Consider the following 24,324-nt stretch of genomic DNA (forward strand, 5'->3'; position numbering starts at 1 on the left):
GATACACCCCATTTTCCGAAATGTCGCCCATTGCCACCCCCAAATACCAGCAACATGTCACTCATGCTGCAAATTTTGGTGTACTGTGATCAACATCTCAGTATCTGATCTGCACATGTTCACTGCAGGTCCTGCGCCTGCACAGAACACAAAATATTGCCAATTTACGTAAATATAAAATTTACGTAAATCTCGAATAAGAACCATACAATAGTCATAAATTCTGCCAATAGGGCACTTTGTTGTCAGAAATGATCTGGATTTCACTAGATAATCTCTTTTATGCAAGAAACCCCCATGGTCACTGTATTATTTGTCTGTTGTCATGGTAATACTGTGACAGATTCGTTTAGATACCCCAAGGACACGGCTTTCACTATGTGTCTAATTATCACCTGGAGGTCCAGTAGGACACCTGATCAATATATAAATGTAATTTGGATGCCGATGGACTTCTAAATGTCGGACAAGTCCTGGTTTAATTGATGGCTATGGACTTCAGCAAGATACAAGAGATGAGGGGTCAGGGGTTGAGCCTTGGAAATTGGACAAAAGAGATGGCAACAGACTTGGCTACTATACTAGCTATGTAGGCTGGTGAGGCAACTGAGGTTCTACCCGGAGAGCATCACATAAGCATGTCCATGATGGATTATCAGAGAGTTGTACCCATAATAATTGTGGTCTTCAACTGGAGGTGGTCCTCCAGTTGAAGTAGGGATAAATGACATAGGAGAGTACGTACAAACCTGCTGGTATTAGATGTCTTGCAGGATCTAGAATGTACAACAGGCTGACAATCTGAACACTCTAATGGGGAAGTGCCCATAAGGGGCTTAGGTTAAAGGATCAATAGTCAATGGGTAACTGCAGGGGGTGGGGATATATACTGTATGCGGCTGAACGGGGGAGAGAAATCATTCGGTGGTCCCTCACGTCTAATGATTTCTCCACTGTCTGTAAAGAAAAGTCAACCTGGACTGACTTTTTCTAGCGTACGCTTCCTGATGAGTTTGGGTCGGGCACTGATGTCATGTGACCTCCACCACCCGCCCCAACCAGGCATTGGCGTGCCCAGATTTTTTGTGGGCACGGCCATGAAATGCTGGGTGGTCCCCTGTTAGTAGCTTCCACTAATCGGCGACTGAGAAAGGCTAGAAGTGGTTATTTCTGACATCACAGGCCCTCCCCAATGTGCTTGCATTTGTTCAAGCACACCTAGAAAATGGCAGGTTTCCACTCCACAATGCTTGCTTTCTGTATGTAAAAATGTGTCATTATTGTGTACGGTACACATGTAATCGTTAATTGCTAAATTCGTGAATTCTCTAATTAGAGTTCCAGGCTGAATTAGGCCCTAGGGGGTTATTCAGAACTGGTCGCTTCTCTGCTACTTTGCAGAGCCCTGTGAGCAGGTATGTGCCACCCAGCCAGAGTGAAATCCCGCCCTGTGCAAGTCTGAGAATTGCTGAGCATGGCTTGCTAAAATTAGCTGGATCAGCAATTTGCTGCAAATCCATTAAACCACATTCACTGGCAATCCTGGAAATTTTTCGGGCGATGCTTCAGTGGTAACACTGGCATTCCCGTAAAATTTCCAGGATTGCCAATGTCGACGCCTCCTTGGCACCAGGCAATGTCGCTGTGCTGAGCTGAGCTAGCGATGAGCTAATCTTCAGCTGCTGCTCCGGCTACCTGGCCCTGGCTCCTTCCTCCTAGCTGTGTGCGGTGTGAACTTGCTAACATCACGCCACACACAGCCGGGCAGCGGCTGATATCGTGCACAGCAGCGCTGTCAATCAACTTGCATACAGCCAGAAATTATCGCAGGATGGCCTCGGGCATGAGTACTATGAGCCGTAAGCATGTGCGGTCTGTCGATAATTGCCCGGCCTACGAATTCGCAGCTGTACGATCAGGGCTGAATTACCCCCTAAGTGCCACAGTAGTTCAGAGGTGTGTACCATCATCCGGTGGCACAAGAGGCACATAGCACCTTGGGCTTCAGGCTGCTGGTCTCTTGACCAGAACAGGGTGTTGGGCCATCACCACCTTTAAGCCCCACAGCATTCGTATGCGTCTACACTTGGTCTTAGCCAAAAGGTTGAGAAGAAAAAAAAGATTCACCATACAGTAAAAATATACCGTCAATCAACAGGTATAGGAAAGTGTACTGTAATACGCTTGTAATTCCAATCATTAGGACACAGAGGCAAGGCTCTTTTATTAGGTTGCTGGCTCCAAACACACTGTACACTGAACTACACCCACTTCCCAGCATCCCCCATGGTCCTAGGGACCGTCACTGAAGATTCAGGCTTGCACATTAATGCAAGAGAGTGCCTGCAGACATCAGGCATTCTAATGAAATAATATCACAAATGGAGAAGTAGTTATTGGACAGGTGCGGATCGATTTTCCTTGTCTTTTCTATCCTCAGTATTGTAGCTACATAGCAGCATGGTTCTAAAGATCAGGGCCTAATTACTGGAGCATTTATTGCTACTGAGAGTTCAAAGCTCAATGGAAAAAAACCGCAAATATTAAATCCAGTTAACGTCTTCACTTCCTAACACCAGAAGAGGATTGTAGCGCTGGAGGCCAGTCTGCGAGAAGAGAGTAAAGAGAAGGACACGGGGGGATAAAATGCCATCAAGGCAGAAGACGTCGCTGTTCTTTGCTGGTTTTGTATCGAGCATTGGATCATTCGCACTCATCTGCACTTCTCTGGGGACACAACAGTGGGTGTCGAGTGAGATTCAGTTCACTGGAGGGAATTATACTGGAATTGCAAATGTTGATCTTGGACTCTTCAGAGTTTCTCGCTCAAAGACTATCGTTACAGGAGTTGCACTTCCAACTCCAACCTCTGTCATGCAAGGTAATCTTTTATCATTCACTTACAGTATGTTATAGCAACGTAGGATGGAAATGTTTGTACTTCTTTTTTTACATTATATATTTATTTATTTACAGCTTCTTTTTACAGTACAGAAATGTTTGTACAGTACTTCTAGTAGTTGCTGAACAATACCTCCCAACTCTGTAGTGGCCAGGGTCGGGACTCCTGCACAAGGCCCCACAGCCCGCTCCCAAAAAGGGGTGTGGTCTATGGGACATGGGCATGGCTTCATGGGAATGCCCCCAGCTGTGAAGCCACGCCCATGTTTAATCACTGTTGGGGGCATGGCCAGTGCTTTGTGAGCTGCTGCCTATGCCAGTTCTTTTGAGGCAGGGGGCTGGGGCAGCTGATGGGGTAGGAAAGGGGCGGGACGGGGCGGTGCTAGAAAGGTATGATGTGTTTGGGGCATGGCCATCGAGAACGCGTCCTTGTAGTCACGCCCCCTGCCGTGCAATGCCGGTACTTCAGGCATTGCACAGCGGGGGGGGGGGGGGTGCTACAATGACGCGCTATGCATCATTTGGTCCCCCACCGATTGGCGCGGAGGAGGGGCACAGTTCCGGGAGGCTTGCCTACCTTTCAGGGGGACCGGGAGGGGAACCCGATTTCCGTGACCCTCCCGGGCCATTATGGAAGGGTAGGCGACCACGCTATGCCCCCAGTCCCTCTGTCACCTGACCTCAACCTAAACCTGGACTAGATCAATGTTCATCTGCTGTTATATGCTTAAACCGGGGAATCCTGCTGTTCCTGCCACACTAACAACTGTGCCCCTGTTCTAGCTACAGTGATAATGATCATACTGGATAGCCATAAACATTGTAATTTTCCAGAAATATGTAAAATAGAAAATGCTGTACAGATGGAGCGCAATTCATGTTTGCAGTAGCTGGCGAGATGCTCGTGTGCACCATGGCGACAGTACTCCCCACTGCCACCGACACTACCCATCGCCGCCCTGACCCCCCTAACCCTGCCTGTCTCCCTGAAGTGGAGACAGGCAGGGTCCCACCACCTTGCCGCACAGAGACTAGGAAGCATCCCAGTCTGATGGCATTGGGGCAGATGTATGAACCATTGTTAAGTGCAAAAATGCACTTAACGCTGGTTAACTGGGGGGGATTACGTTTATGCTAATGTATTACTAGCCCACCTAACGTGCGCTAGTGACAGCCCACCGAGTTACGCTCTGCGGGGCTGTCCCCTGCAATCCCCCCCAGGGATTAACGGGCGGAGCGATGTATTAACAGCCTTCAAGGCGTTAAGTCGCCCCGGCCACTTCACCAGCTCAGGGCTAGCGTTGTCCTATCCCCCACTGTGGGGACAACGCTAGCCCTGCTTCTGGCTCGGGCTGCGCAGGAGATTTTGCGGTTTTTGCCCATTAGAGCCGGGCAGGGGGGGGGGAGCGCACTGAGCATGCGCGGGCGCCGGGGGAGCCGAAAAGGAGAGCCGTTAACGCTGGGCATAACGGCTCTCCTTATCGGCTTGGGGGGGGGTTAATACATTTGCAAATAACGGGTGCCTGCTTCTCCTCGTTATGCAGGAGAAGCGGGACCCGTTATTTTAGAAGCGCTAAGGGGGGGTTAGTACATCTGCCCCTGTATTACTTATTTCTCTCTACTGCTGATACCTCTCCCTATGCAACCAAGCATCTGACTAGCCTTCCTCGTTGCTTTGCTACATTGCTTTCCTGCCTTTAAGTCACTTGAAACAGTGACTCCTAGATCTCTTTCCTCCTCAGTAGTTTCCATTGTAGTACCCTTGATACTATATTGAGCTTTTGGGTTTTTGAGCCCCAAGTGCAAAATTTAGCATTTTTTAGCATTAAACTGTAGTTGCCGTGCTCTTGACCAATTCTCCAGTTTACCTAGATCCTCATTATTAGTTGCTTCAGTCCCTCGGTTCTGTGCAGAAGCTGGGTGCAAGCCGGCGCGGCGAACTACATCATCCATTCGCTGCTGTGCAGGGGATCCCAGTGTGCAAAGGGGGGGGGGGGTCCAACACTGCGGGCGGCATTTATTCCACACACAATGCTGAAAATTTCACAGCATTGCATGTGGACCAGAATAGGGTCCCTTGTGTCAGATATTTCTAAATGACAAACTTTTTTTTTGTAATACTCCTTTCACATTGCACCCCGGACCCGGGTTATTTTATTCTAGGATTCAGGACTGAATTCGGCATCTTCCCCAAAGTTTGGGGTCTGCGCATGCACTTTTATGCGCATGTGCAAATGCCGGGAGCGAACGGCTTGAGCATTGGGCTGTTCGCTCCGGCCGGTGTGGGGGCGGACAGGGGGCTGGAGTAGGGGAATGCCCAGCAAAATGTTGAGCACTCCCCTGGGAACTCAGGTGGGTGGATACCTGCTTGGCTCGGCTCAGGCGGCTGGCATCACATGACTCAGCACCCGCCCCTTATTCATCAATCAGTGGCTGAAATAAAAGTAAGTTCTGAAGGGGAGAAAGATCATTGGATGGCCAGCGACCAGTTTCACTTCCCCTTCGGCAGCGGGTGAGGGGACGTGTTAGAGTGCACATCCCCTCGCATGCTAGTCAGGGGATTCGGCAGGGTGATGGTTAATAAAAAGATATCATGAAAATCTAATGTCAACCCTTTTCATGTCGACCTTTTTAAGGTGTTGACCTTTTGATTGTCGACTAATGGTGTTCATCCATTTGACTTCTCAACCTAGATACTGCATCCTCTTTCACACTAAACCCGGGTCGCCCAATATGAATGACTATAGATATCGCCGGCAAAAGATCTGAAGTGAATTAACTGAAATTTAGTTAAATATTGCACCCCCCCCCAAAAGGCTAGCATTTTTTGCGGATATTTTGCACACCTCTCACAGCCACGCTGGCACACAAAGGGTTAACCGTGTCTTATAACCCGGGTCCAATTGCCGTTTTGGCTGACCAGGGTTATAAGCTGTGGAGTTTTGCCAAAAGGGCGTCAGGCTCACTGATTTCCCTACTATTATGGGAACCACCCCGGACGGTAGGAATATCCGCAAGGACACAACGTGTCGCCATTTACTGGAAAGCAACTGTGTAGTGCTGAGTTATTCAAGTTCTTCAAGGGTGTGCTCCCTAAACACAGGCTTATCATCAGAGGGGGTTGCAGCACCTACCAAGTAGTGCAGGGGGATCAGCCCCCAGGGATCGTCAGCTCTTTTTGAATAGGGTGCAGCATGGGGAGGAGGCACCCACTTCTTGATCAAGTGAGGTAAGAAGCAGGTGCCCATGATTGGTCAGCCTCTGATTGGCTCAGAGAGCCCTTTCAAGCAATCATTGGCTGCTCATTTGTTTGGATAGTTTTTTTTTCTTCAAATCCTCCTCCCGCCGCCCACAGATAGGTGTGTGCCAGCGGTGCGGCACAGCTGGTGCTTTAAAGCGTCTGTCTCCGATTTATCTTATGTTCTGCCGGTCCCACCTCAATCTCAGGTCTGTTGCACACGGGACCACACTTCGGATCGGATGTCATACACATGTGATTTGGGACGATTTCACCTGATTTCTTGGCCCACTCTGCCGAAATCAGGTGAAATCGGGCCCAAATCACACTAGTGGATGGAGGCCTTTATACACATGTAGCTCAGGGACTCACCAGTCATACTACCCATGTGCACGTAACAAAGGTTATACATCTAGCATGTAGGATGTTTTTGGCATGGGAAGGAGACTTTGACGTTAGGCGATGTAGCACAATGTACATAATGTAATGGTTCCATCAGTACCGTAAGTTACATTGGCACAGCCATCTGGCAGTCACCTTAAGAACTTTACCCCGAATAGTACACCAGGACGGGATGTTAGCTATGAAGCATGGAATAAATTAGCCCTCCCCAGCCTATTGGTTAATCAGGCACTGCACAGTAATGATCAGCACATGACGGAATGGAATTTCACTTAAGGTAAGACTAAGAAAAGAGCAGATAAATGGCCCCAGTTCAGGACAGAACACAACATATACACACACACCAATATATGGCCAATCTACTGGTAGATCACAATCAGCCTCTTGACCACATTTGCCTTGTAATTTGCACTTTGCTTTGCTTCCCCTAATTAGCAAGTGCTGGTTATGACAACCATTCATTCCCCTGCGTCTATAGCATGAGGATCATTGCCCTGATGACAAATCTGGATTTCTTATTTATTTGCAGCCTATGGGTTAAACCCTTGTCTTGTGTCATGACTTACGCACTACACAACCTAGGCCCACATCCTGCTGATTGTTTGTATCTTGGGTCCGTCCTAGTCTAATCTTTGTCTGTTTGGCTCTCCAGCATTTCTCAGTTCCCGTGTTCTCTTATCTTACATCTGGGCTGTGTAACTGCAAATTACATCATTCATATCCGCGTCTTTTCGTCATTCATCGCAGCAGTATCTGGACTGCTTTACCACAGCAATTATACCAGCTGTTGTTCCCCTGTTGTTCTCTGGCGTTTATTATCCCTTATTTGTTAGTTTTATTGTTTATTCCTTTGATACAGTGAATCATTACCAGTTACAGACTGGTTTGTGTGTGCGTGCTGGAATGTCTTACTGGGAACCAGGATACACTATCAGTGCTATGTCACCTTCTTAGGGCCCCATACATTAGGCCGACTTGTCCTAAGGACAAGTCGGACCCAATTGTCCTCCGAGCCGCCCGGCAGTTCTCCGGGAGGCTCACATATAATTTAGGACTTGATGTGCCATTCTTTACATGTGATAAATCGTATGCGATGTAAAAAGAAAAATGGGGAGCTACAGGGCGAGGAGGAGCAGTGGGGGCAGGCGGCGGCTCTCAATTGAGTGGCTGGCAAGGGGTGCCGGTGAAGAAGCAGTGCGGCCGCAGTGGTAAACCGGTAAAACAGTGGGGTGGTTGCCGGTGATCAGTGTCCAGCATCGGAGCGGGCGGGCAGCAGCGGCTATTACAATTTTAAAATAACATATCAAATGACTCTCCGGGTTTTGATTGGCAGAGATAGAGCACTCTCAGCCAATCAGCGGCCAAGGAGGGAGATCGCTGATTGGCTGAGAGTGCTCTATCTCAGCCATTCAATAGCGGGGCAGTCATTTGACACGTTATTTTAAAGTTGTAATTGCCGCTGCTGCCCGCCCGCTGCCTACAGTGACAGCACGCTGATGATCCCCACCACGGCTGCACTGCTTCCTCACGGGTACTTGGGGTAACCCCATTCACTCATTCAAGAGCCTCCGCTGCCCGTCCGCTACAGAAGGTTGGACGTGATCGTACATGCTGTACGTCCGACCTCCAGATCCGGTCCGATGTGCACAGGACCGCGCATCAGATCGGATCAAATGTCATACACATGGGATTTTGGTCCGATTTCACGTGATTTATCGGCCCAAGTGCCGAAATCACGTGGAATCGGTCCAAAATCGCATAGTGTATGGGGGCCTTTACTTTTCCTACTTCTCTTATGGGAGATGCAGATAAGGTGCCTGAAGGCTGATGTTCCAGTAATCATCAGTAAGCTAAACTAGCCCGGGCTGGTGACATAATAGCATGGAGACACACAGTGTGGGGGTTCCCCTGGCATAGAATAGGGTCCCCTTATCGTCTGAAGTAGGGCAGCACGGACGGTGTAATGGTTAACTTTACTGCCTCACAGCGCTGAGGTCATGGGTTCGATTCCCACCATGGCCCTAACTGTGCGGAGTTTGTATGTTCTCCCCGTGCTTGCGTGGGTTTCCTCCGAGTACTCCGGTTTCCTCCCACAATCCAAAATGATACTGTTATGTTAATTGGCTCCAACAAAATGAACCCTAGATTGTCTGTGTGTGCGTGTACGTGTGGTAGGGAATATAGATTGTAAGCTCCACTGGGGCAGGGACTGATGTGAGTATTCAACTATACTCTGTAAGCGCTGCGAAATATGTGTGCGCTATATCAGAAACTGTTAATAAATAAGTATCAGACCTGTAACTTGCTGAGTACAACATGCTGTGTCAGGTTTATTGTTCTTCAGTTACTTACAATCTTTATTTAAAATTCAGTTTTTCAGATATTAACAGAAACCAACAGTGGCAAAATTCTTCACATCCTGATCATATTGTTATTGGTCGTCAGTCTACTATCTTCCGTCCTGGGTTCAGCAACGACTTGCTTTAATAGTGTGAGCAACCCGTATCTGACTTTCCTGGGCCCCCTCGGAGTTTATGTATGGACTGCGATAAACGGTAAGCTAATTAGTCATAGACATCCCTATAAACACTTCACAAGGGAAAAGAAGACCACTTTTGATATTATACATACATATTTACTGCTTGTGACTATATACTAACACAATCACACCAGAAATATTTCACCAAATTTACCAGAAACCCAACAATCTATATAAACCGCTATAAACACCACATAGTACTCACTTAAAGCAATACCACAATTTGTTTTAAAGCAACTTAAGGACCTTAAAGAATATGATTTACTTAGCTGTTGTTCTGTTAGCCCTTTTCACAAACTCACTGGAGGACAAAACAGTATGGCTGCCAGTCATACAGACTCCTGACTCTCAGCATATCACACAAAGGTAGTGGAGGGCTTAAGAGGGGGAGGATTCTACAGTACATAGAACAAACAGGGCTGAGCGGGTAATCCACGGCATCAACACTACATCATTTGACGGTGGTTGACCCATGACACTGTGTAGTCACATGACACAGCGCAAACTCTACGGGTTTATTTACTAAGATGGGAAGATCCTATTGATAACCAATCAAAATCTATCTATTACCTTCTAGAACAGTGGTCAGGGAACCGGGGTAAATTACCCCAAATGTGGTAAAAATTTAATTCCTGGGGGTAATGGATGGTTGCCCTGCCAAGACACGGGGAGTATTCAATGATTTTTTTTCTCCATGTGAAGCGAATCCTGTTCAGGATTCGCTGCACATTCGCAGGGTTCCAGAGGGCTGCAGCATGCAATGCCAGCCCTCCCTGTCACCCTATTCAAAGCAGCAGGGGCTCGCTGCCCCTGACGGCGAATTTTAACCCCACAGGGAGCTGGGGGATGGTGGCAGGCAGGGAGATGTAAGCCTCCCTGACCTCCCCAGAATTTTTGTGGGGGACACAGGCAGCACAAGCTGCCCCCCGGAGAGCTGGCAGGGGACAGGGGTAGGGAGCCGCTTCACTGGTCCCGCTCGTAAGAAGCCGGGACCAGTGTGCAGTGAACATATGAATATTTAATGAGCGGCTCCTGGCCCCCTGCTGGCGAATGTGTAAAAAAAAAAAAAGATGTATAAAAATGTAAAATAAAAATTAAATATATATTAATGTGCTTCAAGCAATGAATAAAAATAGCATGTCCCTTCACAGAAAAAAATTCAGATTTTTTTACACCAAAAAAAAAAAAAAATTATTTTAAAAGATCACTTTCCAGTTCACCTTAAAAAGATCTCGAATGCAAATCAGTGAATCATGGCAAAATCAGGGAGAAAGCAATTCGCCATCCTAGCATTGAATACACTCTCGGTGAATCCCAGTGAAAACCCCATTGAAATACACCAGCGAATTGCAGCGAGCATGAAACGGAGAACTGGCCGGCATTCACTGGTCGCTTTCGGCGAACAGTGAACAGTGAATAGGGTGAATCACATTTTCAGGGGAAAAGATTCATTGCAAGGAGTGAAAACAGCCCAATTCGCCGATAAAAACGGTGAATCGGGAGCATTGAATACTGGCCACAGCCGGGCATGCACATGAATCTATATACCTGCCAGGCTGTGTCTCGGCAGCGCGACCGTCCATTACCCCAAGGAAGCTTCAGGCTCGGTGGCTCCAGCGCGTACAGCGCCGCTGGGTCGCGCCCGCACCCGCATAAGCAGTAACCCGGCGCATGAGCAGTCGCGCTAGGAGATGCTGGCAGCAGTGTATTTGGCGCCATTTCATAATCAGCGGCAATGCGTATTTGGCTCTGGCTACTGCTTCGCCTCCACCTCCCACTTCCCGCTCCATCTGCAATTAAAGGTACGTACAATAAATATATATTTATTGTACAATATATATATATATATATATATATATATATATATAAAACTAAATGTATTTTGCTGTGATAATAATTCATTATTAATATATGATTTCCTTCCTTTCAAATCAAGAGTAACATCGGCCTATCTAAACATATTTTGGGGTAAAGGGTGAAAAAGTTCCCTGACCCATGTTCTAGAAGGTGCTAAATGAAGTAGATTCTGATTGGTTGCTATGGGCAACATACCATCTTCAATAGAACTCCCATCTTAGTAACTACACCCCTCCAGGTTTAAAAAATCATTAATAGCTGACTGAAGAAACAAACCAAGGGGAAGTTGTAATTGGCGAGATCATTCTTATAGCCTGCCACAGTGATTCCACGCATCTCATTTTCCATTACTACACAGAGGAAATTCAATTACATTTGAGGCTTGAGCCAATGAAGACAGCTCTCAATAAATATACAGGCATGCAAGCACAGGAAACAAAGGGTTAACAATAATAACAGTCAATAGATACTTGGCTGGCATCAGGAGCGTTTTCTCCCCAGGGCTGTTTTGTATCCATTCATTGATGTCGGAGCGTGAGCACATCTTCCCGTTCTTGAAGTACATTTAAGGAAAGGTCCTGATTTAATAAAGGTCAATGAGTAAAACAAACAAAATGATCTTTATTGTTTACTCTCATCTTGGATGGTGTCAATTATATTTAACACTGTGTCAGATTTAAAGCTCATAAGTTATTGGATGGAAGACGCATAGATTTCTGGGTAATTAATATGTCGCAGAAAATTATCACATTTTACCAATTTTATTTACACGTTCAGGCATATCTGGCCTGGAGCTGATGTCACACACCCTCCCCTAAAACACCTGGGCATTGCTGCATTTTCCGTAGCACGCCTACCGATTTTTTTGGCACGCTTTCGTTTTTCTTAGCACTAGGACTAAACGGGCGGTTCCGCCCCCAGACACCTACTCCCTGTCAGTCACCTTGGGAACAGCTAGCAAAGGAAAAAATTAGTAGGTTTCCTTCGCTAGCAGGTGCCCCGGATGGTCAATGGGATCAAAGGAAGAAGACAATTTGACGTATAAGAACAGGGGAGCAACTAGATATTTGTGGGCCCTATAGGAAAAGTTTGCAAGGGCCCCAATGGGGAGAAATTTTAAAGACAGATGCAACTTACACATGGCAGATGGGCCCCTCTCAGCTCTGGGCCCCATAGCAGCTGCACCCCCTGCACCTATAGTAGCTACACCCCTGTATATAACACATGTAACTGTGACAGGGAAGGTGGCCCCTCTCAGCTCTGGGCCCCATAGTACCTGCACCCCCCTGCACATATGGTAGCTACGCCCCTGCATATTACATATGTAACTGTGACTGGAAAGGTTGCCCCTCTCAGCTCTGACCCCAATATCAGCTGCACTCCCTGCACCTATGGTAGCTACACCCCTTTATATACCACATGTAACTGTGACAGGGAAGGTGGCCCCTCTCAGCTCTGGGCCCCATAGCAGCTGCTCTCCCTGCACCTATGGTAGTAACACCCTGCATATAACACATGTAACTGTGACAGGGAAGGTGGCCCCTCTGAGATCTGGTCCCAAAGCAGCTGCACTTCCTGCACCTATGGTAGCTACACCCCTGTATATAACACATGTAACTGTGACAGGGAAGGTGACCCCTCTCAGTTCTGTGCCACATAGCAGCTGCACTCCCTGCACCTATGGTAGCTACACCCTTGTATATAACACATGTAACTGTGACAGGGAAGTTAGCCCCTCTCAGCTCTGGGCCCCATAGCAGCTGCACTTCCTGCACCTATGGTATCTACACCCTTGTATATATAACACATGTAACTGTGACAGGGTAGGTGGCCCCTCTCAGCTCTGGGCCCCATAGCAGCTGCACTACCTGCACCTATAGTAGCTACACCCTTGTATATAACACAAGTAAGTGTGACAGGGAAGGTGCCCCCTCTCAGCTCTGGGCCATAGTAGCTGTACCAACTGCACTTATGGTAGTTATACCCTTGTGTAAGAAGGCAGCAAAAAATGTATTGCTGTCATTGGAAATAGCAGTTTCCCTGGATAAGAAGGAACAAACCCAGATTGAAGTGGATCCACAAAAAAATGAGAGTAGCCAAAGAACAGTAAATGTTTATGAACAACCTGCTCAAAAAGCTTGCTAGGAAAGAGAGAGAGTAGGGATGGCCATCAACCGTCAATGATTCAAAATCATCGATGGTTTAAGACTGATGTAGAATAGTTTTGTCGTCAATGGGGAGAACCAGATGGTTCTTCTCCTTTGATGGCACATCATAACCAAATAGTTTTTTTCCCCTCTCGAAGGTGCAGGTACACGGAGCAGAGCTCCACCCCCGGAATCCTTAAAGCCCCACCCCCAGGTTCTGATTCACCCATGGGCCAGTCAATCAAAGAAAAGAGATGACTATCAATAGTTGAAAACATTCATGGTCATCCATTAGATATAATGCTAACCATCGATGGCAATATCCCCGATGGCCATCCCTAAGAGAGAGAAGGGGGCAAGAGAAGACTTGTTCACTGAGGTGGAAAAAGGAGGAGGGGTAAGATCTACAGGAGAGACATTGGTTGAAGAGTTGGGCAAATTGGGAGCAGGTCTTAGGAGACAAGGAGCTGAGCAGGTCAGAGGGGACTGGGTTGGGGTAGCAGAGGATGGAGAGAAGGATACAGACTTCATCAGCACAAACCTTGTTGACCCTTCTTTAAGGCATCTATTTAGTTTAATGCAAAATGTGCCATTATGCAAATTTGAATTACTCACCAGTTGGTTGATTGAATGATTGAATAACTGATTAATCCGTTGATTCTTCTAGGGGTCTTTGTCCTTCTGGCCATGATCCTAGGTGCTATTAATATGGAGGTGAATGAATTGCCCAAGCAACTGGCAATCTACATGGACACATCGAACGACGAGTTTGGGACTAGTAAGAACACATACGGATATTCATATTGGCTGCTGCTCCTCAGTATATGTCTGAATGCTGTCACCATTGCAGTCATCTACTACTACCAGCACACAAGATACAGCGAGCAGAAGCAACAAGAGAGGCCTATGGAAGCCGCCAGCCGGGATGTGATCTTATTCTAAGACTCCTCGCAGAGGAAGTGACTTATTATATAATGTGGGTCTCACCAGCCGCTCGCAATAAACCAACAGGGACTTCTGGAGGTGACTGTACTGGCACATGACTGTAATAATCCAGAATTATTAGGTTGGAGAGACTCCAGAAATGCTGCTCTCTCTCTATTTATATAACTATATTATTGTCTTTTAGTTCATGTCTGCAATACATTATGGGGATCATTCTAAACCATTCGGACGGGGCCGAATTTGGGCCCATTCCGATGGTTGATGGACTGCACATGCTCATTGTCTTTTGTGCGCATGTGCGAATGGCCGTGGCAATTTACAATGTCGCCGGGCCGTTTGCACGGGGAAGTGTGGGCGGGAGGGCGTGGGGTGGCGTTCCCATGGAAATTCGGGCAGGAGGAGGTGTGCCGGGGGGCGGCATGACGTCAGCTGACCGCCCCTCACGACGTACTGAGGCAAATGTACTAAGTCTTGGAGAGTGATAAAATGGAAAGAGATTAAAGGGTTAATTCAGACCTGATCACACCGCCACAAATTCTCTCTACCTGCAGATTCGCGGATGTGCGATCAGGTCCGAATTATCCCCAAAGTGCCAACCAGCCAGCCCCTAACTGTTATTTTTTAAACAGTTACAGCAGGAGCTGATTGGCTGGTACTTTATCGCTCTCCACTTTATCACACTCCAAGGCTGTGTACAACTCCCCATAGTGTGATGGCACCTACTAGGGGCACTGTAGTGTAGTAATCCAAATTATGTTGTATAATAGTTCCCAGTATACTTTGCTTTTGGTAAACATTTTCCTTTCATGCTATAAACGATGTAACACTGTTGTACCCTACTGTAAATGTCCCTCAGTGAGATGATTAAATAATGACATGTACGAGTCTACAAGAAATACTGCATAATGCTTTTTAAAATTGTAATTGGGTCCCATTGCTGCATTCTCAGTGAGGTCACTGGCTGCTGGTGAAGTCATTGTCTTTTCAGTGATGTCACTGTTTCTTAGGGCGGGATGTATTAATATACATTGCCACCCGGCCGCAGCGATGCTGGCGCATATATATTAACATATGTGGCAAGCATCGCAGTGCGTTGACGGAGGCCCCACGCGATACCTGTGAGGTGGTGTGGGGGGGATCTCCGTCACCTCCCTGGGCGCCTCCTCCTCCCCTGAGGGGTTTACCTTCCGGGTCCAGGAGGTCCTGCAGGAAGGGAAGTCAGGGGAAGGGGGAGAGGGGGGTCGGCGGAAGTGGCGGGTTTGCGGCAGGCGGCAATACCCTACTCTGCGATGACGCGGCGGCCAGGCATTCGTACATTAGAAAATGCGGTAAAACCCACGAAAACAAGGGTTTTACCGCATTTTTAGCTTAGAACATCCCGCTCCTAGTGAGGTAGTTTGTATTCTCAGTCATGTCACTGTTTGCTAGTGAGTTCATTGGCTGCCTTCTCTACCATCGATGGCTTGAGAGAGCTCTATCCATGCAAATCCACTCCCAGCCTTATTTGGGTACTTTTTATAAAGAATACCCTGATTATGTGCTGTACATGCACCGCCACCAACATCGCTGCCCTCGGGCACCACCCCCCTTCATTCCTAGTTACCCATGTGATTGCTGATGTGCAGTAAAACCCAAAGTAAAGTCTGGTTACACATTAACAAAGAACAACTTTATTTATATTAGCATACTAAACCTTGCTGCCATCTAGTGGCTGAAAATCATATAAGGTAGATTCTATAAATCTCATATAAATTTGTTGTCTGTTATTTGGGGGTTATTCTGGTTGATTCGCTCAGATGCGAATTTGCACCCTTGCGAGTCAACCAGAACCCACCCTGAGAATGGTGCTACGTTGGCCCACCATTCACACGCCGGGAACATTGCGGGTGGTGGGCGGGGGAGGCGGGCAGTCTGTTCGCAGTGACTGCACGCACCCATTGCATTCACATGCGCAGAAATAGGCATGCGCATTGCGGAAACATCGGTCCCCGTGCGAAGGAAGGCCAACAGCGAACGGACCAGAATAAGTCCTTTGTCTGTTTGTTTGTCCGGTATACATTCGGAGTTCGGTCACTGCCTCCACTGGATTGATTTGGATGAATACTTCGGAGAGGGATGGCAAATGTTCTGTGATGCCTATTGGAGTGGCCAGGACCTCTGTCCGGTATCAAGTTGGTGTACGCCGGGCAGACCTTTGACCCGGGGAATGTGTTCTGGGCCTTCCACTAGATGGATTTCAATGGAATTGTCACAGATGAAAAATGGTCTGGGATGCAGAACTAAGTGCTTGGGTTCCTGGTGCGAATTCAAAAATATGAAAAAAAATTTAAACTTCAAAAAATACAAAATAAAATAGTACAAAAATGCTACAGATACAAGAAAGAAGGCAAAAGCGTGCCCCCCCCCAATATATATATATATATATTTTTTTTTTAAGAATTGCTGCTCAGAGAACGTATGGGGATTATGGCCATACCTCAAACTGTCACTAACTGGGGAGGGGCACAGTTCGGGGAGCCGTCGATCAGTGAATAGATGGCATGCATCTTTTCAGTGCAGAGGTGGAGCTGGGGGCTGACCAGCTGCTTGGGAAGCGCTGGGCACACCCTCGAAATAATAATACATCACTTCACTAGGTCACACCCCCATCGTGCCAAGGCCCCACCCCTTTTGGTGTGGCCCATCCCCTTTACGTCACTGTCGCGCCCTTGGCATGGCATGTCCCTCTCCCGGCCCCGGCAAAGTTGGGAGGTATGATTATGACTACAAATGAAACCCCATCAACAAAAATGACACTGGGCAGCCACCTCCTGGGTCTGTTGGAAGAGCTGCCAAAACAAGAGAAGGATGAAGTTCAAGTAATGTTAATTGCACAACCAAACCAGAGCAATGCCGGGTACCTCAGCTAGTAAATTATAAAAAGTGTCTTCAGTGCCCCATTGGAAAAAAAAAACTTTATATATAATGAGATGCATATGTCGTACATATCGTCCAGTGTGTGCAGTACAACTCTTCCTCTCCTCCTTCCCCATGGCGCATATTTTTAGCAGTTTTGGTTGCTGAATTAAAAGGAGTAATAATATTAGGTAGAAAACCAGGTGTGCTATTTATTTTATATTATTGCCCCTTTAAATCATTCTTCCCAAACTACCAATCAAAATGGTCTCAGCAGCACAGATTATTTCAGCAGAAAAATGTGCAGCTCTTGACACAGAGCTAAGCCCCATACACACCAGATGACATCACTCCACGAGTGATTCCTGTTGATTTCCGGGAAAACCCATATAGCACATACACGACGAATGATATCATAACCAATATCGCTCAGTGACGTCGTCGGGTCGGTCCACGCAGTCATTGAACATATAGTGATTGAGCTGCATGTACAGACAATGGAGGCTAACGACCCCCAAAAATCGTTAATGATATTGAGTGTACACACTAGATGATATTAATCATATATTGTTAACGATGTATTATCTAATGTGCATGGGGCTTAATGCTGGGTAAACACTGGAGTGATAGTAAACTATATTGGGGGTGTTGCGGGAGAACTATATGCACAATTATATACAGACACTGGGGGAGATTCTCTAAGCTAGAAATGCGGTAAAAACCCCGTTATCGGGGTTTTTACCGCATTTTGGGATGCTGTAAGCATCCCCGTCGGGTTACTGCGGCGGGGGGCATTGCCAGAAAAATCTGGCGACGCCCCATAGAAGCCAATGGGCTTCTACCGCATCCCACCGCCGCCCCGCACGGACCCCCGCCACCCCGCATCGCCCCCTCACATGTGTCCGGGCAGCACAGAGCTGTGCTGCCCGGACCTGTGACCTCCTCCCTGCACTGATCCTCTTCCGGGTGCAGGGAGGAGGAGAGCCCGGCGCAGCAGCAGCGCCGGGTGTGGGAGGGAGCCGCCGGGACCTGCTGGGACCCGGCGACTCTCACCGCAAAGGACAGCTCTTAACGCAAGAGCTGTCCTTTGCTATAATTATCGCATATGTTACAACATATGCAATAATTATAATTGCGCAGAGAGGCGAAGGGGGGCGGAGATTCTTAGAGAATCTCCCCCACTGATTGATATGTTCCACGATATCGTTCAGGGATGTCACACGCCCCCCACTCCATACATGCAGTTGCTGATGAGTTTGTCAGATTTAGCTGCATGTACAGATGACAGGGGGATGCGAAAAAGATTTTGACCGTACACACTGGGCGAGATGTACGCTATATCATTAATGATATCGATATTGTCCAAATCGTTAAGTAAATATCGCACAGTGTGTACCCAGCTTTACAAAAGTTGAAGCAACAGGGTCCCCCAAACAGCACAGTGCATGTCACACTGGAAAGGCACAGTAATGTAAGCTTACAAACCCCATTTGCTATTTACCTCCGGTAGTACTGTATGCGGTAGTAATGTATGCGCTAGTAATGTATGTGGAAGTACTGTATGCGGTAGTACTGTGTGCAGTGCCAGATTAAGCCTTCGGGGGGGCCCGGTCACTTTAGACAGGGGGCCCCCCTTGCACTTGTCATTACTGGCTGCAAACTGCATGGGAGAATATTACACTGTCAAAACACAGAGTAAACACAGTATAAACTTTATCAATGGGTAACTGCAGGTGGGGGGGGGGTGTATATATATATATATATATATATATATATACATACATACATACACATACATACATATATACATACATACATACATACATACATATATACATACCACATGAATAGCCTGTGTTTGTCCCTCTGCACTGTACTCTGTATGACACCTCATAGGCTTAGTGCTGCCTCTGATTAAAAACCCTCCCATGACTAGGCTGCTGCTGCTGTCCTCCATGGGCCTGAGGAGCATGTATTGAGCTCCACCAATCAGAGCTCAGCACAAACGTCTCAGCCTTTGCCCTCTTGTGCATTGGACTTAGTCAACTCCCAGTAATGCACTGCACACTTGTGCATTCAGTGTGTCTTGGCTCCCGATGCTCAGCACCATTAATCATTGTCACATTGGCAGATAAGTGAAGCTGCAGCACTACCCCACTCCCATGCACAAAACCTTAAGGTAAAAAAAAAATACATGCCAACCACAGGGGGCCCCTAGCTAGAGGGGGGCCCAGGAGTACTGACCCCCTTTGCCCCCCCCCCTTTAATCCGGCTCTGACTGTGTGCGGTAGTACTGTATGCGGTAGTACTGTGTGCGGTAGTACTGTGTGCAGTAGTACTGTATGCGGTAGTACTGTGTGCGGTAGTACTGTATGCTGTAGTACTGTGTGCGGTAGTACTGTATGCGGTAGTACTGTGTGCGGTAATACTGTATGTGGTAGTACTGTGTGTAGTAGTACTGTATGCAGTAGTACTGTGTGCGGTAGTACTGTATGCAGTAGTACTGTGTGCGGTAGTACTGTATGCGGTAGTACTGTGTGCGGTAGTACTGTATGTGGTAGTACTGTGTGCAGTAGTACTGTATGCAGTAGTACTGTGTGCGGTAGTACTGTATGCAGTAGTACTGTGTGCGGTAGTACTGTATGCGGTAGTACTGTGTGCGGTAGTACTGTGTGCAGTAGTACTGTATGCTGTAGTGCTGTGTGCGGTAGTACTGTATGCGGTAGTACTGTGTGTGGTAGTACTGTATGCAGTAGTACTGTGTTCGGTAGTACTTTGTGCCGTAGTACTGTGTACTGTGTGTGGCAGTACTGTGTGTGGTAGTACTGTATGCGGTAGTACTGTGTTCGGTAGTACTGTGTGCGGTAGTACTGTGTACTGTGTGTGGCAGTACTGTTTGTGGTAATACTGTATGCAGTAGTACTGTTGGACCAGTGCTGTTGTAGTGGAATGTTTAATAATTAAGATAACGTCTGAAACAAACTGTAATGTTTAACTGGTCTTTCTACCAATGTACAGTAAATAAATAACATTGGAAGAGGAGAGTCTGTTTTAGTTATGTTTCCATGTCATGCACTCTTTTAACAAACATACGGAGTTGTGTTTTATCACTGCAGGGTGCCGCCAGTTTATTTTGCAATAAGATGATACATTTATATAGAGCTATTTATTTATTAACATAATATAACATTTATGAACATAATGGTGTGTACACACGTTAGATGTGCCTTAAGATCCTATCCACGGGATGCGGTCATCTATTAGAATGAACTTAGGTCTACAGTCATTAGGTCGACCCCACTAGGTCAACTGGCAGGAAGGTCGACCTGACTTAAGGTCGACATGGGCCAAGGTCGACATGACTTAAGGTCGAATTTGCATAAAGGTCGACATGAGGAAGGTCGACTGGTCATAAGGTCGACATGGGTTTTTCACTGTTTTTTGAGCCGACATGTGCCGACAGGCGGTATTTCATGCCCTACCATCCACTAGGGCGTGGTGGGAGAATAAAATAGTGTGCCGAGCGCAGCGAGGCACCGTGCCCGAAGCATTGCGAGCGAAGCGAGCGATGCGAGGGTCCGATTCTCATTGCCAACTGTGTCCATGTCGACTGTGTCGACATTCGGATCAAAAAACAGTGAAAACCCCATGTCGACCTTATGACCAGTCGACCTTCCTCATGTCGACCTTTATGCAAATTCGACCTTAGGTCATGTCGACCTTGGCCCATGTCGACCTTAAGTCAGGTCGACCTTCCTGCCAGTCGACCTAGTGGGGTCGACCTAATGACTGTAGACCTAAATGCAGTCTGACGAATGATCCCATTCCCCTATCCACGATCTGATCAGATAGGATCGTGGATAGGATCTTAAGGCACATCCGATTTACATCCTATCTTGACTATATAGTGCAGATCTGCACTATATAGACAAGGCAGCCAAGACTTTCTGGCTTCCGATACATGAACGCGCATCGGGATAATAATATAATGTTGATCCGATGCCGATCCGATGTTGACTATATCGTCAACATCGGAAAGGAAATCGGACCGTGTGTACACAGCATTAGAGGTGAAAGAACTGGCAGAGAAAAAATAGAATATAGCAGAATACAGATTGACAAAAAGGCAAAATTGAGAAAAAAAATTCCCATCCACCTATCTCACCACTAGTGGTTAGGGGAGCAAAACTATGAGACAGATGGGGAGTGGTATGACAACTGTGAGAATCCCGATGGTCAGTATACCAGCATCAGAATCCCATCTGTCAGTACTCCAACGGGGGGCGAGTGCAAAAAAGCCACTTGTGGGCTCTCTGCGGGCTTGTGGCTTGCCACAGGTTCTATTCTCCCTCTATGGGAGTCGTGGACCCTCACGAGGGAGAATAGCTCCTGTTGGTCGGGATCCCAACTTTCAGGCAGTTGAACAGTCAGGATTTTGACTTCAGTACTGACCGTTGGGATCCAGACAGTCACCTGACCCAGCATGGATTGTTTGATAGAGAAAAGGTAGTTGCCTGCAATTAAAAAAGTTGCCGCGTAAGCTGCACACATGCAGTGAGATGTGTGCTAGGGAGGATTTGAAGTGAGGTGTCTCAGATCTGAGAGTGCTGGTGAAATTATTCGATGGTCCCCGACCATCTAATGATTTTTCCCCTGCACCCAAGGCTGCGAATGGATGATTATGCAAATCATCCATTCGCAACCCTGCGGGGATTCGCGTCATGCGAAGGGGGAAGGCAGCTGTGCGGGCGGCGTCTGGGGTACTTGCAAGGATGTGAAATTCGCAGAATAAGCTCTTAAAGGTGCCCATACACTAGTAAGATTTATCTTCAGATCTGGCTGGTTGGAACAAAAACATGGTTATGGATGAGTGACAGTTTTCCAGCATTTCCAAGCAAATGGTCAACTGTCATTTGCTCTCATCCATAACCATGTTTTTGTTCCAACCAGCCAGATCTGAAGATAAATCTGCGTGTGTATGGCCACCTTAAGTGCGATTTGAGCGATTAAATGTGTGCTAAGCAATTTGGACTTCTAGTTCAAAACGCATGCGATGTGCTGAAGCACTGTGCGTTTTGAATTAGATGTGATGCAATCTAATTAAAAAATTATGTACAGTATGCATCGCACCATTACCTCGCACCATGTATGGGCACCTTCACGTCTCATGGCCTGAAAACGCTATACAATTTGGGCCTGATTTCACCAGATTCCAGCGGATCAGGCGGAAAAATTGTGTGAAATCGGCCCAAATAGCATGTGTGTGACATCCAATCCGATGAGCGGTCCGGTGCGCATCTCCTCGGAGGCGGAGATCATACAGATGGAGCCCCTCTCATTATTGGCCATCCCCGCTGGCGAGAGCCGGAGGAGAGGGACTCCATTAAACTGGGATGGGATGCGCCTGCATCTCACGCGCACGCTCGCCCCAGTCTCTGGGCGGGCAGGTTAGGTTAGGGGGGTATTGGGGCAAGGGGAACCGTTGTCGGCGGAGGGGACCCGGGGGAGCTCCGTTGCCACGGGGCGCACAAGCGTCTCGTGCACGCGGCCCCCTGGTGGGACCTGGCGGCTGGCGGGGGCTGCAAAGACTAGACGGGCTACATCTGTACGTGCTGCGTGTAAAATCTTCCAGTCGGAATCCCCCTCCCTGTGGCAGGGAATGGGCATTGCATGTGTATCGCATGTGATCCTGCCACCTGGGAAGGTCCCGGGCGGCTGAAGGGGGAATGGATACAACATCTCAGAGGGGAAAAGTCGCATAGTGTATGTAGTAGTAGTAGTAGTACGTTTATTTATAAGTCGCTGCAAAGTGTCCGCAGCGCCGTACATAGCAAACAAAAAACGGTACTCTTTACCTAGAAGGGCGCCAGCGATTGAAATCGCGGTCGTCGGGGGTAAAAATCGCGGTCATCGCGGGCATCGCGGGTAAATCGGGATGGCCGCGATGCCCGCGATGACCGCGATGACCGCGATTTTCCCATAGGGAACAATGTTAAAAAGGCTGATTGACCGCGATTTGACTGTTAAATGCCTCAATGGACCCGATTTGGCCCTAGGAATCAATGTTAAATGGGCCTTAAATGTCCCCCCCCAATTTTTAACGCCACCCCACGATCCACGCAAACCCGAAGCGTGGCGAGCGCAGCGAGCCCGCGAGGGGCGGCGGTACGCGTCCTCCGACCTTTTCATGCCCTACTATCCACTAGGGCGTGGAGTGAGAATATAATAGTGTGGCGAGCGCAGCGAGCCACCGAGCCCGAAGCGTGGCGAGCGCAGCGAGCCCCGCGAGGGGACGCGGATACCTTCACAGGTAGACGCGTCCCCTCGCGGGCTTCACAGGTGTCGGCGTCGCCACGGACACCTGTGAAGCCCGCGAGGGGACGCGTATAACTGTGAAGGTATCCGCGTCCCCTCGCGGGGCTCGCTGCGCTCGCCACGCTTCGGCCTCGGTGGCTCGCTGCGCTCGCCACACTATTTTATTCTCACTCCACGCCCTAGTGGATAGTAGGGCATGAAAAGGTCGGAGGACGCGTACCGCCGCCCCTCGCGGGCTCGCTGCGCTCGCCACGCTTCGGGTTCGCGTGGATCGTGGGGTGGCGTTAAAAATTGGGGGGGACATTTAAGGGTTAATGGGCTCTGTGGCCCATTTAACATTGATTTCTATGGCCAAATCGGGTCCATTGAGCCATTTAACAGTAAAATCGGGTCCATCGCGCCTTTTAACATTGATTCCTATGGGAAATCGGGAGCATCGCGTCGCGGGCATCGCGGGTACATTTATGGCAGGCCGCGACGCGACCGACACGATTTCCATGTTTAACATGGGTTTCAATGGGAAATCGCGGCCATCGCGGCGGTCGCGTCGCGGCCAGACATAAATGTACCCGCGATGCCCGCGACGGGCGCCCTTCTAGGTAAAGAGTACCCAAAAAACAAATGACAAGGTAACGTACAGGGTGTGTTGAAAAATACAGTATAAATAGGGGTATAGCTGGTAGAACTAAAATCAGCATCAGTTCAGAAGTAGGTGTCAAAATTGTCGAGGAGACTGAAGATGAAGTAAAGGAAGGGAAGAACAGGACAGGAGGACAGGTGAGGTAAAGAGAGGTGAGGTTTAGAAAAACATAAATGCTATCTGTGAATGTTCATAAGTACTGTGCTATTGTTGTGAATGTACAACAAATGTAAGTAACCCATTCCATTTTGAAATCCAGCCCACAAGTCATGCAATAGTCATCACTGATGTCATGCACAACACATGTGATAGGCCTATCTTAAGGCTTAAGATAGCTAGAAGTGCTCATCGCTGACGTCAGAGACCCACCCCAAAAACACCTGGGGACACATGCGTTTTAACAAATACACCCAGAAAAAGGAATGTTCCCACCCTTAAACGCTGG

The 24,324-nt window shown here is 47.8% G+C and overlaps 1 protein-coding gene across 1 annotated transcript; it reads left to right on the forward strand.

Moving 5' to 3' along the window:
• The first annotated feature begins 2,400 nt into the window (after window positions 1–2,400).
• On the forward strand, window positions 2,401–14,952 carry CLRN3 (clarin 3). The gene is made up of 3 exons (XM_083149516.1): window positions 2,401–2,881; window positions 8,914–9,096; window positions 13,752–14,952. Exons 1-3 carry the CDS (start codon window positions 2,647–2,649, stop codon window positions 14,024–14,026), a joined length of 693 nt encoding a protein of 230 aa, XP_083005642.1. The 5' UTR covers window positions 2,401–2,646; the 3' UTR covers window positions 14,027–14,952.
• The last annotated feature ends 9,372 nt before the right edge of the window (window positions 14,953–24,324 follow it).

The sequence above is a fragment of the Crinia signifera genome, chromosome 6 (assembly GCF_055691185.1).
Source record: "Crinia signifera chromosome 6, ASM5569118v1, whole genome shotgun sequence".
NCBI classification, from domain to species: Eukaryota; Metazoa; Chordata; class Amphibia; order Anura; family Myobatrachidae; genus Crinia; species Crinia signifera.

Bases quoted from the DNA above. Each gene is read 5' to 3' on its own strand.
- CLRN3 (XM_083149516.1), top strand. From the start codon at position 2,647: ATGCCATCAAGGCAGAAGACGTCGCTGTTCTTTGCTGGTTTTGTATCG. The intron at 2,882-8,913 runs GTAATCTTTTAT...TTTAAAATTCAG, and splicing joins TCCAACCTCTGTCATGCAAG to TTTTTCAGATATTAACAGAA. The intron at 9,097-13,751 runs GTAAGCTAATTA...TGATTCTTCTAG, and splicing joins TGTATGGACTGCGATAAACG to GGGTCTTTGTCCTTCTGGCC.